The sequence below is a fragment of the Oncorhynchus clarkii genome, chromosome 12 (genome assembly GCF_045791955.1).
Source record: "Oncorhynchus clarkii lewisi isolate Uvic-CL-2024 chromosome 12, UVic_Ocla_1.0, whole genome shotgun sequence".
NCBI lineage: Eukaryota > Metazoa > Chordata > Actinopteri > Salmoniformes > Salmonidae > Oncorhynchus > Oncorhynchus clarkii.
Genome location: NC_092158.1, coordinates 87,244,928 through 87,264,927, shown reverse-complemented (window position 1 = coordinate 87,264,927; position 20,000 = coordinate 87,244,928). Strand labels below are relative to the sequence as shown.

The 20,000-nt window shown below is 44.7% G+C and overlaps 1 protein-coding gene across 1 annotated transcript in view; it reads right to left on the bottom strand.

Annotated features, from left to right (window-relative positions):
* Positions 1-20,000, bottom strand: part of LOC139421581 (calcium voltage-gated channel subunit alpha1 Ia) — a 121,052-nt gene that overhangs the window by 78,260 nt on the left and 22,792 nt on the right. The window contains exons 5-8 of the mRNA XM_071172623.1: positions 14,219-14,570; positions 13,541-13,953; positions 1,237-1,388; positions 1-169 (exon numbers count right to left, since the gene is read on the bottom strand). The exon at positions 1-169 is cut by the window's left edge and continues 17 nt beyond it. Of these exons, the coding sequence (XP_071028724.1) occupies positions 1-169; positions 1,237-1,388; positions 13,541-13,953; positions 14,219-14,570 (1,086 nt within the window). The remainder of the gene's footprint in view (positions 170-1,236; positions 1,389-13,540; positions 13,954-14,218; positions 14,571-20,000) is intronic.

The following is a 20,000-nucleotide window of genomic DNA, read 5'->3' as shown; positions in this document are numbered from 1 at the left end:
AAGCATGAGGAGCATGCAGAAGGTGGCCACGTTGTCCATGGTCTTCATCAGCACCACCAGCTGTCTGCGTAGCGCTGGCATGAAGCGCACCAGCTTGATCACCCTCAACAGTCTGAAGGTCCTCAGGACAGACAGACCTCCATCAGACTGACCTATGATCTCACACACACTGGAGAGGAGAGGGAGAGATGGATGGAGGGATGAAACAGATGGATGCAGAAAGAGAGAACAGGGGAGGAGAGAGAAGTGAGGAGTGAGGAGAGATGAGAGGAGAAAGGAGAGAGGAGAGATGTGAGGAGAGATGAAAGGAGAGAGGAGAGAGGAGAGAGGAGAGATGAGAGAGGAGTGAGGAGTGAGGAGATAGTAGTTTGGAGAGAGGAGTGAGGTGTGAGGAGACAGGAGTGTGGAGAGAGGAGACAGTAGAGAGGAGTGAGGAGACAGGAGAGAGGAGAGAGGAGACAGGAGAGAGGAGACAGGAGAGAGGAGAGAAGAGTGAGGACAGAGGAGAGAGGAGACCGGAGAGAGGAGTGAGGAGTGAGGAGAGAGGAGAGAGGAGAGAGGAGAGAGGAGTGAGGAGAAAGGAGTGAGAAGTGAGGAGAGAGGAGACAGGAGAGAGGAAAGAGGAGTGAGGAGTGAGGAGACAAGAGTGAGGAGAGAGGAGAGAGGACAGGAGTGAGGAGTGAGGAGTGAGGAGAAAGGAGAGAGGAGAGAGGAGAGAGGAGAGAGGAGAGAGGAGAGAGGAGAGAGGAGACAGGAGAGAGGAGAGAGGAGTGAGGAGAGAGGAGACAGGAGAGAGGAGTGAGGAGAAAAGGGAGAGGGGAGAGGAGAGAGGAGAAAAGATGAGTGAGGAGTGAGGAGAGAGGAGACAGGAGAGAGGAGTGAGGAGTGAGGAGACAGGAGAGAGGAGATAGGAGTGATGAGTGAGGAGAAAGGGGAGAGGGGAGAGGGGAGGAGAGAAAAGATGAGTGAGACAGGCAGAGAAAGGAAGAGAAGAAAATAGAAGACACAAATCCAGACAGCAAGGTTTCCTAATTTCCCCTCTGATCCCAACTGAAACCATGGGGAACATTCAGCTGTCAGAATCTTCCAATGCCAACCCAACACCCAATACATTATCCATCATTCTAACATTCCAACGGACATCCCAAAGCTGTGACATTCTGACATGGTAACTGTAACATCATTCCTGTAACGTTCTGGTAACATTCTGTGGTCGTGTTGGGAAGGCCCCCCGACCTGATGATGACGATGATGCCGTCGAAGATGTTGTAGGGGTTCCTCAGGTAGGCGAAGAAGCCAAAGGCGGTCAGCTTGAGGATCATTTCCAGGGTGAACATACTGGTGAACACAATGTTACTGATCTCCAACACGTTAGTCAGCTCCTCCGGCTGGATGGGGGAGACAAGATTCAAAAGAAACAGAACGCAGAGAGAGAAACACGTTTAAAGAGATGGAGGAACGAAGACAGCAAGATATGGTAGGTTATTTTGGTATTATAATGCTGCCTTCAACAATGGAATAATATGGAACTGCAGACAACCAACACAGTTCAGTACTGAGACACCTGTACAAACCTGTCACATAGACTGCAACACAACACAACAAGCTACACAACTTGATATAGTGAGCTAGATCCAGCTCAATGGTGCCGTAGCTTTAACCAATGAAAGCGAGAAAAGAGACAATATGAACACTGGCCTAAAATGTCATGTTATTGTTTTCAGAGAGACCGAGGGGGAGGGAGGGTGCAGCCAATTTCTGTCCGGAAGATTGTGCTTGGTTCGAAGAGCGACTAGTGCATGAACACACACACACACACACACACACACACACACACACACACACACACACACACACACACACATGATATTGATCAGATTATATCTGTGATCACCAGTGCAATTTGTATCAAAGACAGAAGACATAAAGGCTAGCCAAGACACTCTTTCTTCTCCTCTAAATCCTGTGTTTCTCTCTTCCCTCCCTCCATCTCTCTCTCTCTCCATCTCCCTCTCTCTCCATCTCTCTCTCTCCATCTCTCTCTCCCGCCATCTCTCTCTCTCTCCATCTCTCTCTCTCTCCAACTCTCTCTCTCTCTCCATCTCTCTCTCTCTCTCCATCTCTCTCTCTCTCCATCTCTCTCTCCCTCCATCTCTCTCTCTCCATCTCTCCCTCTCTCCCTCTCTCCATCTCTCTCCATCTCTCTCTCCCTCCATCTCTCTCTCCATCTCTCTCTCCCTCATCTCATCCCTCTCTCCATCTCTCCCTCTCTCCATCTCTCTCTCTCCATCTCTCTCTCCCTCCATCTCTTCCCTCTCTCCATCTCTCCCTCTCTCCATCGCTCTCTCCATTTCTCTCTCCCTCCATCTCCCTCTCTCCATCTCTCTCTCTATCCATCTCTCACTCTCTCTCTCTCTCCCTCCATCTCTCTCTCTCTACCTCTCTCTCTCTCCCTCCATCTCTCCATCTCTCTCTCTCTCCATCTCTTCATCTCTTCCCTCTCTCCATCTCTCCCTCTCTCCATCTCTCTCTCTCCATCTCTCTCTCCCTCCATCTCTTCCCTCTCTCCATCTCTCCCTCTCTCCATCGCTCTCTCTCTCCATCTCTCTCTCCCTCCATCTCCCTCTCTCCATCTCTCTCTCTATCCATCTCTCACTCTCTCTCTCCCTCCATCTCTCTCTCTCTACCTCTCTCTCTCTCCCTCCATCTCTCCATCTCTCTCTCTCCATCTCTCTCTCCATCTCTCTCTCTCTCCATATCTCTCTCCATCTCTCTCTCTGCATCTCTCTCCCTCCATCTCTCTCTCTCTCCATCTCTCTCTCTCTCCCTCCATCTCTCTCTCTCTCTCTCCCTCCATCTCTCTCTCTCTCCATCTCTCTCTCTCCATCTCTCTCTCTCAATCTCTCTCTCTCTCCATCTCTCTCTCTCCATCTCTCTCTCTCTCCATCTTTCCATCTCTCTCTCTCCATCTCTCTCTCGCTCTTTGTCTCATTACCAGACACTCCCATCTCCCTATGATTAATATCTCTCCATGGATCAGTTCAGTGAAAGAAGAAAACAAGAGGAGAAGAACAGAGCCCCCCTCCTCCACTGGCAGGCATGGTGGAGGAGATGAGGGGATGAAGAGAGGAGGGGATGAGATCTAGTGCTGACTGATTAACCCAGATGTCCTTATTTTTGGAGTTATTAAATAACTAATTGGCCAACGTAGGTTCAATTACTTGAATTCCATGTATTTCTTTTTTGTGAGATCAACGGGCCATTTCTCTTTAGAGAAATCAAATCATTCATGAGAGAAATTAAGGCAAGAACTATGTGGGATGCTGGGCTGAAGGGAGTTTTCATTACGCAAATATTCAACCTATTTCATGTATGATAATAATGTTTTTGTTGTGTAATTACTGTGTATAAAAGTAGCATATACTGTATATGAAATGTGAGTACAATTTATATGTAAATATAAAACAAAGTTGATTTTGCCCCTGAAGAGGGGATGGGTCAATAAAAAAACATCTCTTCTATTTGATATGTTTCTCACCTTCTATCTCCCTCCATCTTCGTCTTCCTCCTATCACCTTCTATCTCCCTCCATCTTCGTCTTCCTCCTATCACCTTCTATCTCTCTCCATGTTCGTCTTCCTCCTATCACCTTCTATCTCCCTCCATCTTCGTCTTCCTCATATCACCTTCTATCTCTCTCCATGTTCCTCTTCCTCCTATCACCTTCTATCTCCCTCCATGTTCCTCTCACTCCTATCTCCCTCCATGTTCCTCTTTTTCCTATCACCTTCTATCTCCCTCCATGTTCGTCTTCCTCCTATCACCTTCTATCTCTCTCCATGTTCCTCTTCCTCCTATCATCTTCTATCTCCCTTCATGTCCGTCTTCCTCCTATCACCTTCTATCTCCCTCCATGTTCCTCTCCCTCCTATCACCTTCTATCTCCCCCCATGTTCGTCTTCCTCCTATCACCTTCTATCTCCCCCCATGTTCGTCTTCCTCCTATCACCTTCTATCTCCCTCCATGTTCGTCTTCCTCCTATCACCTTCTATCTCCCTCCATGTTCGTCTTCCTCCAATCACCTTCTATCTCCCTCCATGTTCGTCTTCCTCCTATCACCTATCTCCCTCCATGTTCGTCTTCCTCCTATCACCTTCTATCTCCCTCCATGTTCGTCTTCCTCTTATCACCTATCTCCCTCCATGTTCGTCTTCCTCCTATCACCTTCTATCTCCCTCCATGTTCGTCTTCCTCCTATCACCTTCTATCTCCCTCCTTGATCGCCTTCCTCCTATCACCTTCTATCTCCCTCCATGTTCCTCTTCCTCCGATCACCTTCTATCTCCCTCCATGTTCCCCTTCCTCCAATCACCTTCTATCTCCCTCCACGTTCCTCTTCCTTTCATCACCTTCTATCTCCCTCCATATTCATCTCCCTCCAATCACCTTCTATCTCCCTCCACGTTCCTCTTCCTCCTATCACCTTCTATCACCCTCCATGTTCCTCTCCATCCTAACACCTTCCATCTCCCTCCATGTTCCTCTCCATCCTAACACCTTCCATCTCCCTCCATATTCATCTCCCTCCTATCACCTTCTATCTCCCTCCACGTTCCTCTTCCTCCTATCACCTATCTCCCTCCATGTTCCTCTCCATCCTATCACCATCTAGCTCCCTCCATGTTCCTCTCCATCCTATCACCATCTATCTCCCTCCATGTTCGTCTTCCTCCTATCACATTCTATCTCCCTCCATGTTCGTCTTCCTCCTATCACCTTCTATCTCCCTCCATGTTCGTCTTCCTCCTATCACCTTCTATCTCCCTCCATGTTCGTCTTCCTCCTATCACCTATCTCCCTCCATGTTCGTCTTCCTCCTATCACCTTCTATCTCCCTCCATGTTCCTCTTCCTCCTATCACCTTCTATCTCCCTCCATGTTCCTCTCACTCCTATCTCCCTCCATGTTCCTCTTTTTCCTATCACCTTCTATCTCCCTCCATGTTCGTCTTCCTCCTATCACCTTCTATCTCCCTCCATGTTCCTCTTCCTCCTATCACCTTCTATCTCCCTTCATGTCCGTCTTCCTCCTATCACCTTCTATCTCCCTCCATGTTCCTCTCCCTCCTATCACCTTCTATCTCCCCCCATGTTCGTCTTCCTCCTATCACCTTCTATCTCCCCCCATGTTCGTCTTCCTCCTATCACCTTCTGTCTCCCTCCATGTTCGTCTTCCTCCTATCACCTTCTATCTCCCTCCATGTTCGTCTCCCTCCAATCACCTTCTATCTCCCTCCATGTTCGTCTTCCTCCTATCACCTATCTCCCTCCATGTTCATCTTCCTCCTATCACCTTCTATCTCCCTCCATGTTCGTCTTCCTCTTATCACCTATCTCCCTCCATGTTCGTCTTCCTCCTATCACCTTCTATCTCCCTCCATGTTCGTCTTCCTCCTATCACCTTCTATCTCCCTCCTTGATCGCCTTCTTCCTATCACCTTCTATCTCCCTCCATGTTCCTCTTCCTCCAATCACCTTCTATCTCCCTCCACGTTCCTCTTCCTTTCATCACCTTCTATCTCCCTCCATATTCATCTCCCTCCTATCACCTTCTATCTCCCTCCACGTTCCTCTTCCTCCTATCACCTTCTATCACCCTCCATGTTCCTCTCCATCCTAACACCTTCCATCTCCCTCCATGTTCCTCTCCATCCTAACACCTTCCATCTCCCTCCATATTCATCTCCCTCCTATCACCTTCTATCTCCCTCCACGTTCCTCTTCCTCCTATCACCTTCTATCACCCTTCATGTTCCTCTCCATCCTATCACCATCTATCTCCCTCCATGTTCCTCTCCATCCTATCACCATCTATCTCCCTCCATGCTCGTCTTCCTCCTATCACATTCTATCTCCCTCCATGTTCGTCTTCCTCCTATCACCTTCTATCTCCCTCCATGTTCGTCTTCCTCCTATCACCTTCTATCTCCCTCCATGTTCGTCTTCCTCCTGTCACCTTCTATCTCCCTCCATGTTCCTCTTCCTCCTATCACCTTCTATCTCCCTCCATGTTCCTCTTCCTCCTATCACCTTCTATCTCCCTCCATGTTCTTCTTCCTCCTATCACCTTCTATCTCCCCCCATGTTCGTCTTCCTCCTATCACCTTCTATCTCCCTCCATGTTCGTCTTCCTCCTATCACCTATCTCCCTCCATGTTCGTCTTCCTCCTATCACCTATCTCCCTCCATGTTCGTCTTCCTCCTATCACCTATCTCCCTCCACGTTCGTCTTCCTCCTATCACCTTCTATCTCCCTCCACGTTCCTCTTCCTTTCATCACCTTCTATCTCCCTCCACGTTCCTCTCCATCCTATCACCATCTATCTCCCTCCATGTTCGTCTTCCTCCTATCACCTTCTATCTCCCTCTATGTTCGTCTTCCTCCTATCACCTTCTATCTCCCTCTATGTTTGTCTTCCTCCTACCACCTATCTCCCTTCATGTTCCTCCTACCACCTTCTATCTCCCCCCATGTTCGTCTTCCTCCTATCACCTATCTCCCTCCATGTTCGTCTTCCTCCTATCACCTTCTATCTCCCTCCATGTTCGTCTTCCTCCTATCACCTTCTATCTCCCTCCATGTTCGTCTTCCTCCTATCACCTTCTATCTCCCTCCATGTTCGTCTTCCTCCTATCACCTTCTATCTCCCTCCACGTTCCTCTTCCTTCTATCTCCCTCCATGTTCCTCTTCCTCCTATCACCTTCTATCTCCCCCCATGTTCGTCTTCCTCCTATCACCTTCTATCTCCCTCCATGTTCGTCTTCCTCCTATCACCTTCTATCTCCCCCCATGTTCGTCTTCCTTCTATCTCCCTCCATGTTTCTCTCCCTCCCTCCCTCCCTCCCTCCCTCCCTCCCTCCCTCCCTCCCTCCCTCCCTCCCTCCCTCCCTCCCTCCCTCCCTCCCTCCCTCCCTCTCCTCTCACCTGTTTACCCTTTCATCTCTCCTTCCTGTCTTTAATTTCCTCCCTCACAGATACCTGCACCTCCCTGCCTGCACATCCCTCTCTCTCCCTCTCTTTTCTCCATCCCTCTCTCTCCCTCTCTCTCCCTCTCTTTTCTCCATCCATCTCTCTTTGTAGTTCTCTTGTTTTTATCTTTGGATGTTTACTGAATATAAATGCGTAAGCCCCCCCCCCCCCCCACACACACATGCTGTATATACATGCTAATAGGGGAGCCTCTCAGTCATGCTACCATTGATGTGAAAGATGAATGCTGATGAGTCAGAGATGTAGTCACACACAACACACACACACAAACACACACACACACACACACACATACACAGAAACTCTGAATGAAGACTACAAGTAACTAATCCGAAGGACATCTAGTGAAGGTCATATCCTCACTGTATGCTCTTAACACATGTCATGTAATCCTTCCCTCAGGGGATTGATCAAATGAAGTTTCAGTAAGCCCTGTTACCAAAGAGGGAAACACATACACTTTCAGTTCTAGAACACAACCCCCTGGAACAACACTTACAAATCTACTGCAGAACACACACCGCCTCTGCCTCTGCCTCTGCCAAGAGAGACCATTGTGTAATGCTGTTGGAGTGTGTGGTGGGTGTGTGTGTGTGTGTGTGTGTGTGTGTGTGTGTGTGTGTGTGTGTGTGTGTGTGTGTGTGTGTGTGTGTGTGTGTGTGTGTGTGTGTGTGTGTGTGTGTGTGTGTGTGTGTGTGTGTGTGTGTGTGGTGTGGTGTGTGTTGTGTGGTATGTGTAATGCTTTTGGTGTGTGTGTGTGTGTGTGTGTGTGTGTGTGTGTGTGTGTGTGTGTGTGTGTGTGTGTGTGTGTGTGTGTGTGTGTGTGTGTGTGTGTGTGTGTATGGTGTGTCTGTGTGGTGTGTGTAATGCTGTTGGTGTGTGTGGTGTGTGTGTGTGGTGTGTGCGTGCGTGCATGTAAATTCATACAGGAATAGAGCTGAAAATGCTGTGTAACAGGAGTCTGCTCCCTCTTCTCTCTCGGTGAGTTCCTGTCCTCCTCTCCTTCTCTCCCCACATCCCTCTGTTATTTTTAGAGTCTTCAGAAATGAGAGAACCGACTCCTCTGCATGTCGTCAAGGAGTGAGGGGGTGGATGAGAGATGAAGACAGAGGGAGGGAGGGAGAGAGAGAGAGATGGAGGGAGACAGAATGGAGAAGGGAGAGGGAGGGATGGACAGAGACAGGGGAGGAGGGAGACTAAAAGAGGCAGGGAAAGGAGGGGTGTGAGACAGGAGGGAGGGAGCGAGAGAAAGATAGAGAAAGAGGGGTTGAGGGAGGTAGGAATGGTTATGTAACAGCCAGGGTGGGTGTATTTTGGCATGAAGCTACCACACCCCTTCCACACAGGCAGCTCCCTCCCTTCCTCTCTTCCTCTGTCTCTCTCAGGAGAGAAGTCAGTCAGTCAGCCAGCCAGCCAACCTAGACAGCACCAAAAGCAGGTTGAGGTGTACCTACCCTGCTGTTTTCTACTGATATCGTTGTGGTGAGTGTATAATGGAACAATAAATTCCCATATTGATAGTGCTCCATGTTCGTCACTGATATCTGACTTCTAGTGACTTGTACTACTTGTGAGTCATCCATTGGACAAATCTCGACCTTGTTAGCCCACTAAGCTAAAGTCATTGGGTTAGCTTTGGGGACTGAAGAGCAATACTGTTGTTGTGCACATTGTGTATATGTGCTGTACTCCCTGACTGTGTTATAGTTCACCTTTTGTGGTTTTCAATGCTAATAGTATTGATGAGAATAGTATATTCACCTGGTTGTGATGTTCACGCTGATAGTATTGATGAGAATAGTATATTTACCTGGTTGTGATGTTCTATCCCCATGCTGATAGTATTGATGAGAATAGTATATTCACCTGGGGCCTGTTGCACAAAAGTAGAATTAAGACATCCGGGATAAATGACTCAGCTGAGCTCAATGAAGCCAAAACATGTGCGTCCAGGCTTAATTGGTTGCACAAAGACCAAGCCAGGATGAGCAGACACGGATTCATTAAGCCAGGTGAAACCAATCCTGGATAGGTGCGCGCTCACGGCTCACTCAAATAGACCCCGCCACAGATCACAGATTAACTGATTTACCATGGCAACTAGAGCCGCGTACTTTTCCCCGTCGGAAGCACAAATCCTCATGGAGGCATACGAGGAGGTAAAAGATATAATTAAGAAGAAAGGCAACACCGCCACAGTGATAAAGCAAAGAGAAAAAGCGTGGCAAAGTATTGCAGACCGCCTGAATGCGTAAGTAGTGCACAATTACACACTCACCGCTCCGCTGAAACATCACAATTACAAATCAAATATTTAATTCACATCTCCAAAAATGCAGTTGTACTGTAATTATGAAACGGTTAATTTTTGTTATTGAAATGCACTGCAGATATGAGTGAAATTGTGTAAAGTAACTCCATCACACTGTATAAAGCTATGATAAAATTTTTGATATTTTTACTGAAAACAAGACAAAAATACCAAGTAATTTTTTGCAGTGTGACTCCATTAAGTGTGTGTGTGTGTGTGTGTGTGTGTGTGTGTGTGTGTGTAGATTAAACATGAACGGGCCAAAACGGACATGGCAGCAGGTCAAAATCAAATACAAGAACATTCTGCAGAATGGTATGGTCCCTGACTAATATTTAACAAAGCACAAGCATATATTGTACCCAGAAGGTGCCTGCTCACACATTGTCTGTACTGTTTTAGCAGTGAAAAAGAATACCCACAGACAAGGCACGGGTGGTGGGTCACCAAAGGCTGACCTTACCCCAGCAGAGGACATGGCCTTGGAGCTAAATAAAGGCAGGCCCGTCTTAGAGGGGATCCCTGGGGGGAAAGAGACGAGCATAGGTTCCTCCCAAGATGCCACCCGCTTCATTCAAGGTATGTCCTTCCATCTCTACATGGGATACAACCACATTCATATTGAATCAATTTGGACTGTCTGACTTTGGTTTACCTATTGCCTTGCAGTGTCTGGCAGCACTGTGTTCCTGTTAGAGCCACCAGCACAAGCACCAGACGATGCTGATCCAGTGAGTACTCCATCAAAGGCATACTGTAGGCCTGGCATGTCTTGTCTACTAGCTTCAATATGAATCCGATTAAATGTGATAGGGTGAAGGCCCCAGTGCAGCAGCAACAGCACATGATGGAGACGATGATGAGGAGGAGACCATCTCTCTGGATTCCAGAAGGCATGAGGTATCATGTTAAGACTGTGAAAGTACTATTTACTCTACAATGGTGAGGAGTCCTCATCAAAATCAAAAAATCTAATTTCTTTTACAGGACCCAGATGCTATACAGTGGGAAAACCAGCCTGGCAACATAGTGCGTATTAATAAAAGGACACCACATCCTGCCAAATTCCAGCTGCGCTAATTGTATTGTGTTCACAGAGCTCACAAGCTATCAGAAAGTTGTATGGCAACCACCTCCGGTGCCAAATAGAACTGGCAGACATAGACATTCAGTACAAGAAGAAAAAGATGGAAAATCTTGCACTGGAGTTCGAAATAAAAAAGAGGACAATTAGGAAACTGGACCTTGAAATAAAAAAACTTGAGAGGGAGGTGAGATATGCCTTCAATGTACACTGTATGCTAACTGTAACACAAATGTATTAATCATTATTTTTCTTTCCTCCCCCAGCTCCAAGAAGATGACACAGCTCAAAATAAAAATTAGGTATATTCTCGTAAAGTCAAGTGAGCCATGACATATGAGCTCTTATTGTGAGCACACAGGACGGTGGCATCTTTCTAAGGTTTTTTTTATTTTCCCAGCAATCAGTACAACCAAGTCATCGTTATAAGGCATCGCCCTCTTTTGCCCACCCCCCCCAGCACCAGGTGTGGCCACTAGCCTATATGAAGGCCCAAAATTGTGTGTTCCTTTCTGCTCTGACAATGGCATGCCCATTCGTGCGAGATGTGGTGGATGAAGAAGCACTTGTGCTGAGGAGAGCCTTCAGGTGAGAAAGGGTCTTCAGGGACCGGTTGGACCCACTGGCCTTCCCTGATGACCATCTATATGAAAGATACAGGTTTTCTGCAGATGGCATCAGGTATCTATGCAGACTACTGGGTCCCAGGATTAAGCACCGCACTGCACGGAGCCATGCACTGAGTGTGGAGCAAATGGTTTGTGTGGCCTTGCGCTTTTTTGCTAGTGGAGCCTTCCTGTACTCAGTGGGGGATGCAGAACAGCTGAACAAGGCCACAATTTGCCGCACAATAAGGAGTGTGTGTCTGGCTATCAAAGCATTAGCAGATGTCTTCATCTCCTTCCCTGGCCACAGAAGACTCTGTGACATCAAAGAGGAGTTCTATAGGATTGCAGGTAAGAGGATCTACAAATTACAGGACAACTGTTAACACATAGTAGGATACTCATTACTTTGTGTGACAGGTTTCCCCAATGTCATTGGTGCAGTGGACTGCACACACATAAGGATAAAAGCCCCCTCAGGTGCCCATGAGGCCGATTTTGTGAATAGGAAATCCTTTCACAGCATTAATGTTCAGGTGAACATAACTTTTTGATATTGTCCATTGACGAACACTCTGCATTGCCAGTGATGTGCATTGATTGGTGTAATATTCCTCATCTTATGATTTCAGATGGTCTGCAATGCTGACTGTGTGATCAGCAATGTTGTGGCAAAATGGCCTGGCTCAGTCCATGACTCCAGAATCTTTCGGGCCTCTGAAATCTATCAGTGCCTATCACAAGGTAAGCCACACAACCCCTATTTATAACCATCATGGCTGTGTCAAGAATATCACTGTGTTTATGAGGTAGTAATGATGAGATTTTGTGTTGACAGGTGAATTCTCTGGTGTGTTGCTGGGAGACAGGGGGTATGGCTGCCAGCCTTTTCTCCTGACACCTTTCACAGACCCCCAGGAAGCACAGCAGGCCTACAACCATGCCCATGCCAGGACCAGGGCCAGAGTTGAAATGACCTTTGGCCTCCTGAAGGCACGCTTTCACTGCCTTCACAAATTAAGGGTCAGCCCTGTTAGGGCATGTGATATTACTGTGGCTTGTGCTGTCCTTCACAATGTGGCCTGCCTGAGGAAGGAGAGGGCCCCCAGAGTGCCACCAGCCATGGACTGGGACAATCCGGCAATCTTCCCTGATGACGACAGTGGTCGGCTGCTGAGGGACCAATATGTGTTGAATTATTTTAGTTAGTATGTGTGCTTTCAATTTTGGTTAAATATGTCCTGCGGTGGCAGAGGAATTTGGGTTTTTTTGGGTTCGTTTTTTGACGAATTTGGCCTCTTATGATGTTTGTGCGGTATACTGTGTGTAATACAAGGCTGCAGGGAGGCTACTGCATCCATTCATTTGTCTGTTCAGTTGATGTGTATGGATTTGTCCTGCATTTATTTTAGTGTGCAGACATGCAGGGTGTGTTATACACATTCAAAGGTCTGTATATGTATCATTTTGTATAATATGCTTAGATTCTGTGCTTTCCATCTTGTAGAGTCACTGTGACTTCAGTTTTGAAAGGAGCTGATGGTTTACCTGCTTTGTTTTGTCCTTATTCAATAAAGGAACATAATGTTACACATTGTGTTTTTATATTCATATGGAATGTGTATTTGTTTATATGACAGAGTACTAGGGCCACACTGAAGAAAAAGGATAAAGTCATAAATTTATGAGGCTGGTTCTTTCTGCAGAAAAGCTACATATTGTTTTTACAGTTTTGATACTTATGACAATGTGATACTTAATATTCTGGCACATCAGCATGTCTTTGTTTATGAAACCATACTGAAGTACAATTTCACGAAATGCCCCACATCTGTCATTTTAACAACTGTCCTCCTTTAAAACAACTGGTTACAATATTATGACTTGTGTTTTTTTCCCCTCTGTGGCCCTAATATTCTAGCATTTTATATATAGCCTTATAGTCTATGGGAAACTGTAAATTATCTAATGATAGCAACATCATCTAAAAATCATTTTTTATCCAAAATCATTGAAATTAATGATCACAAACGTTTAAATAACAGTGGGTCTAGTTATATGTGATAACAATGTATAGTGAGCAGTGAAATAACTATTGGTTTCCATTTGTGGTGACTGCTGACTGACATTAGGGATGAGATTAAATAGATCCTGGAATTTAGCCTGGTCTGGAGCAGGCTAGCTCCACAGAATAAATCTCCATGGTAATTTATACCATAACATATCCTCCTGCCCCCTATCCATCTTTAGTGCAACCGGATTACGGATCAATTGAGCCAGGATCACCAAGATATCCTGGCTTAATCCCTTATCCTAGTTTTGTGCAACAGGCCCCTGGTTGTGATGTTCATGCTGATAGTATTGATGATAATAGTATATTTACCTGGTTGTGATGTTCTATCCCCATGCTGATAGTATTGATGAGAATAGTATATTCACCTGGTTGTGATGTTCATGCTGATAGTATTGATTAGAATAGTATATTCACCTGGTTGTGATGTTCTATCCCCATGCTGATAGTATTGATGAGAATAGCGATCATGATTCCTCTATTGAAGTATTTGCTCTCCACGATGCCCCAAAGTTTCTTCCTCATCTCATCCCACATGTCCTTACAGTGTCCAAAACACGACCTCCTCTTCCTCTTCTTCTTAACTCCCTCCCCTTCTTCCGCTTTCTCCTCCAAGTGGTTCTCCTCCCTGTCCGTCTCCTCCACAGCCCCCTCCTCCTCCTCCCCATTGGCCGAGCAGCCCACAGCTCCCGCCCCCTCCCTGAGTGACAGTGCCGCAGCGCACTGAGGGCAGTCCTCTGTGTTTTGAGGGACGGCCAGGGCGATGGAGTTGCCCAGGGGTTGGGAGCTGTGGACTGGGTCCAGCTTGCTTTGGTGAGGACAGGGAGATTCTAATGAAAGATGGAGAGGGAGTGTGAGAAAGAATCAGCATGTCATTAACAGCATCAATAGACACTTTCACATTGTCACACTATATCCATGTAAGCCAGCGTTTGCTAGCGTCAAAGAGGTTTGAAAGTCGAGAGATTAAACAAGACTCATCGCACTGGCTCGCACGAAACAATGTGAAAGAGGCTAATATCATGTTAAAGTTCAGGTTTAGACATTTAACAAAAACCCTTTCTCTCGTCCTCCCACCCACTGCCTCCCACTTACGGCGTGGCTGCCTCAGGTGATGCCTTTCCCCTCCGTTCGCACTCCCTCCTCCTTCCCCTCCTCCTCTTCCTCCTCCTCTTCCTCTCCCTCTAGTGGGCGGTGGTGGCAGAGGCCTTCCTCTCAGTTGGTTATACAGGGCTACAGACCTCCTGCGGGCCTTGCGCAGCATGTGGCAGACCAGCTGGAAGAGCTCTTCGTAGCAGTCCCCCGGTTCATGCAGGCTGGCCAGGGTAGAGGAGGACAGGCACTGGGCCCGCTGCTCCTGCATCAGCTGGTGCTCGCGCTGCTTGGTCTCACTGAACTGGGTGGCGATGACCACCAGACATAGGTTGATCATGAAGAACGAGCCAATCTGTGAAGTGGTGGATAGTCAGAGGTGAGTTACAAACACAGAGTTACTGTAGTGAGTGCTGAAGGCCAACCAGAAACACAGACAGATACATACAGTGGAAGACCACTGGGCGTCTATAATGGAGTTGCTGCTGGTCAGCGCGCGCAAGATTCACTTTTTGGCTTTGAGATTAGTGAATAACAATCAGGGGGACCCCAGGCCTCCAGACATATCTTGAGGTACTTCATTAGGTTTACTTCTACTGCAGACTGAGGGAAAGAGGAGGATGATAATAGATGGAGAGTAGAGAGGCCAGAGCCAAAGAGGAGGTGGAAGAGAGTAGGAGGGCAAATACATAGAGCAGGACTTTATTTTAGTGATGGCCAGAGGAGTAACACATTATACTAACAAATGACAAGCAGAATATCTCTAACACATTAGACAATCATTCTTTCATCATTAGAATCAAGATCTGCCTCTGGTCTCATCACTTGGGAGTTAGATGTAAACAGTATGTCTCCTTCAGTATTGGTCGACCACCTTCTACCCACCCGAACATACAGTCTACACTGTTGCTGGTTTTCCTCTCAAGATAGCATTGATGCTAATAAAGTGTGCTGTTTGTGTGCTGTTTCCCCCTTAGCGACGCTAGTGTGATGTTAGCACTCATTCTAAAGGTCTAGGGAGGCTGTAGTTTCTAACAGAGTGTTATCAGGAGAGACAGAAAAAATAAATAAAAGATGATACCCAATGCAAGTAGACACAATGTCTCACTCTGTTTATAATATTCTCAGTTTATAATACTCTCAGTTTATAATACTCTCAGTTTATAATACTCTGTTTATAATACGCTCGGTGTATAATACGCTCTGTTTATGATACTCGGTTCATAATACGCGGTTCAAAATACTCTGTGTATAATAGTATCCGTATTTAATACTATGTTAATAATACTCTCTGTTTATAATACTCTCTGTTTATAATACTCTGTTAATAATACTCTGTTTATAATGATCTCTGTTTATAATACTCTCCGTTTATAATATTCTGTTGATAATACTCTGTTTATAATATTATCTGTTTATAATACTCTGTTTATAATACTATGTTTATAATACTCTGTTAATAATCTCTGTTTAAAATACCCTGTTTATAATACTCTGTTAATACTGCTCTCTGTTTATAATATTCTGTTCATAACTCTGTTTATAATACTCAATGTTTATAATACTCTCTGTTTATAATACTCTCTCTGTTTATAATACTCTGTTTATAATACTGTTTATAATACTCTGTTTATAATACTCTGTTTATAATACTATCTGTTTATAATACCCTCTCTCTGTTTATAATACTCTCTGTTTATAATTATCTCTGTTTATAATTATCTCTGTTTGTAATACTCTCCGTATATAATACACTCTGTTTATAATACCCTGTATATAATACTATCTGTTAATACTATCTCTCTCTCTGTTAATACTCTCTCTCTCTCTCTGTGTTAATACTATCTTTCTCTCTATCTCTCTCTCTGTGGTAATTCTCTCTCGCTCTCTCTCTCTCTGTTAATACTATATCTCTCTGATAATACTCTCCCCCTCTCCCTCTGATAATACTCTCTCTCTGTTAATACTCTCTCTCTCTCTCTCTCTCTCTGTGGTAATTCTCTCTCGCGCTCTCTCTCTCTCTCTCTCTTTATCTGTTACTACTCTCTCGGTGTTACCGGTGACGTTTCCAAAACTGCAAAGATATTATCTGTGAGTGCCACAGAACTGATGCTACAGGCGAAACCAAGATGAAATTTCAAACAGGAAATGCCCCAGATTTTGAAGGCGCTGTGTTCCAATGTCTCCTTATATGGCTGTGAATGCGCAAGGAATGAGCCTACACTTTCTGTCGTTTCCCCAAGGTGTCTGCAGCATTGTGACGTATTTGTAGGCATATCATTGGAAGATTGACCATAAGAGACTACATTTACCAGGTGCTCGCTTGGTGTCCTCCGTTGCAATTATTGCGTAATCTCCAGCTGCGTGCATTTTTCCATTTGCTTCAGAGGAGAAACCCAACTGACTTATCATTGAACAGATATGTGAAAAACACCTTGAGGATTGATTCTAAACAACGTTTGCCATGTTTCTGTCGATATTATGGAGTTAATTTGGAAAAAGTTTGCCGTTGTAATGACTGAATTTTCGTTTTTTTTTCTTAGCCAAACGTGATGAACAAAACTGAGCGATTTCTCCTACACAAATAATATTTTTGGAAAAACTGAACATTTGCTATCTAACAGAGAGTCTCCTCATTGAAAACATCCGAAGTTCTTCAAAGGTAAATGATTTTATTTGAATGCTTTTCTTGTTTTTGTGAAAATGTTGCCTGCTGAATGCTAGGCTTAATGCTATGCTAGCTATCAATACTCTTACACAAATGCTTGTGTAGCTATGGTTGAAAAGCACATTTTGAAAATCTGAGATGACAGTGTTGTTAACAAAAGGCTAAGCTTGTGAGCCAATATATTTATTTCATTTCATTTGCGATGTTCATGAATAGTTAACGTTGCGTTATGCTAATGAGCTTGAGGCTATGATTACGCTCCCGGATACGGGATTGCTCGACGCAAGAAGTTAATACTCTCTCTGTTAATACTCTCTCTCTCTGTTAATACTCTCTCGCTCTCTGTTAATACTCTCTCTCTGTTAATACTCTCTCTCTGTTAATACTCTCTCTCTCTCTCTCTCTGTTAATAACTTATTTGGGACTGGGGGGCAGTATTGAGTAGCTTGGATGAATAAGGTGCCCAGAGTAAACTGCCTGCTACTCAGGCCCAGAAGCTAAGATATGCATATTATTAGTAGATTTGGATAGAAAACACTCTGAAGTTTCTAAAACTGTTTGAATGATGTCTGTGAGTATAACAGAACTCATATGGCAGGCAAAAACCTGAGAAAAAATCCAACCAGGAAGTGGAAAATCTGAGATTTGTCGTTTTTCAAGTCATTGCCTATTGAATATACAGGGTCTATGGGGTCATATTGCACTTCCCAAGGCTTCCACTAGATATCAACAGTCTTTAGAACCTTGTTTGATTCTACTGTGAAGGAGGGGGGAATGAGAGCTGAATGAGTCAGGGGTCTGACAGAGTGACATGAGCTGATCACGCGCGCTCACGTGTTAGCAACCTGCATTCCATTGCATTTCTACAGACAAAGGAATTCTCCGGTTGAAACATGTCGTGGAAATGTCCTCTATTTACCAAATCATGGGAGCAAACCACAACACAAGTCAGAGTTAGTTATCAAAGTCCATCTTTAATTATATCAGCTCTATCACAATCCTGTGACTCTCAGGCAATTAAGTGTCTATAAATGAATTCTCTGAGAGCCCCTTCCACATTTCAAATGAGGTCCTTTATAGCAAAGACACACACAGGATAAGACAGCATCGGCATAATTCATCGTTCAGCTTTGTCTCCATACTCAAACCCCAGAACCATAAACCAACCCTCCATATCAACAGGCATATATCAAATTGTCATTTAGGTACAACCAACTCTAAATACAACCAATCCTATCTTGACAAGATCACAGAGACACACTGACTGGCACACAGACATTGTGGAGCCAAGAGATATGTTTACACATGATGATACTTTGACCTCTCCCCTCTCTGCGGCCCATGCAACTTAGTCTTGACATAGAACAGATAACTGCAACCCTGCCACAGTATTATACAAAAATAATATTCTTGATGAGAAGTAACTTACAAACATATGATGAATATGAAACATCTTACATATGTTACCAACAAATTCTGATTATTCCACGACAAACATTATTGAAGATTTATGATAAAAACATCCTAAAGATTGATTCTATACTTCGTTTGACATGTTTCTACGAACTGTAATATGACTTTTCGTCTGAACTTTCGCCTGGACTTGCCTGCGCCTCGTGAGTTTGGATTGTGTACTAAACAAAAAGGAGGTATTTGGACATAAATGGACTTTATTGAATAAATCAAACATTTATTGTGGAACTGGGATTCCTGGGAGTGCATTCTGATGAAAATCATCAATGGTAAGTCAATATTTATAATGCTATTTCTGACTTCTGTTGACTCCACAACATGGCGGATATCTGTATGGCTTGTTTTGTTGTCTGAGTGCTGTACTCAGATTATTGCATGGTGTGCTTTTTCGGCAAAGCTTTTTTAAAATCTGACACAGCGGTTGCATTAAGGAGAAGTTTATCTAAAGTTCCATGCATAACACTTGTATTTTCATCAACATTTATGATGAGTATTTCTGTAAATTCATGTGGCTCTCTGCAAAATCACCGGATGTTTTGGAAGCAAAACATTACTGAACGTAACGCGCCAATGTAAACTGAGATTTTTGGATATAAATATGAACTTTATCGAACAAAACATACATGTATTGTGTAACATGAAGTCCTATGAGTGTCATCTGATGAAGATCATCAAAGGTTAGTGATTCATTTAATCTCTATTTCTGCTTTTTGTGACTCCTCTCTTTGGCTGGAAAAATGGCTGTGTTTTTCTGTGACTAGGTACTGACCTAACATACTCGTTTGGTGTGCTTCCTTCGTAAAGCCTTTTTGAAATCGGACAATGTGGCTGGATTTACAACAAGTTTATCTTTAAAATGGTGTAAAATACTTGTATGTTTGAGGAATTTTAATTATGGGATTTCTGTTGTTTTGAATTTGGCGCCCTGCAATTTCACTGGCTGTTGGCGAGGTGGGACGCTACCGTCCCACATATCCCAGAGAGGTTAATACACACACACTCTCTCTCTCTCTGTGTGAGTCAGAAAAGAGAAAACCACTGAATTCTCTATCCTTCTCCTCAACTTGCCCCTCATAAGCTTTGGATTGGTGAAACCATAATACTTGCACCAGTCCATTTCCTCTAAATCCATGCAAGAGAAGTGAACGATTGCACAGAATGAACTCCCAGGAGTTCACCTGGCCCTTGGCTGACCCTGTGGGGTGATGAAGTGTTATCTGACAGGTAGACTGCGGGGCAGGAAGGGGTGTATTGAGTTGTTAGGTTCTGCTGCACAGCTTCACTCTCCTGATCAGATCAACAGGAGAGATAGACAACCCACTAACTCCACCCAGAAAAACCCCACAGGGGTAGCTATACACAGCTCTGTTGCCTTCCAAACATCACACACATCTGCTCTATTCACATGCAAATGGTATTGTATTCAACGTTTGTAATTTCCACAGACTTGATCTGGCCTACAAGAAATGTCCATTAATTATAATACACATAATAATTCACATTTCCTGTTGCTTCAGGATTATTTTCCTGCTGTGAGAAACAGAGTCCAATTAAGATAGCGCATTTGTACACTCACCCACACTAATGCATGCATGCACACAGGCAAAAGAGCATACATGCACATCACACACTTCTCCCAGAGGT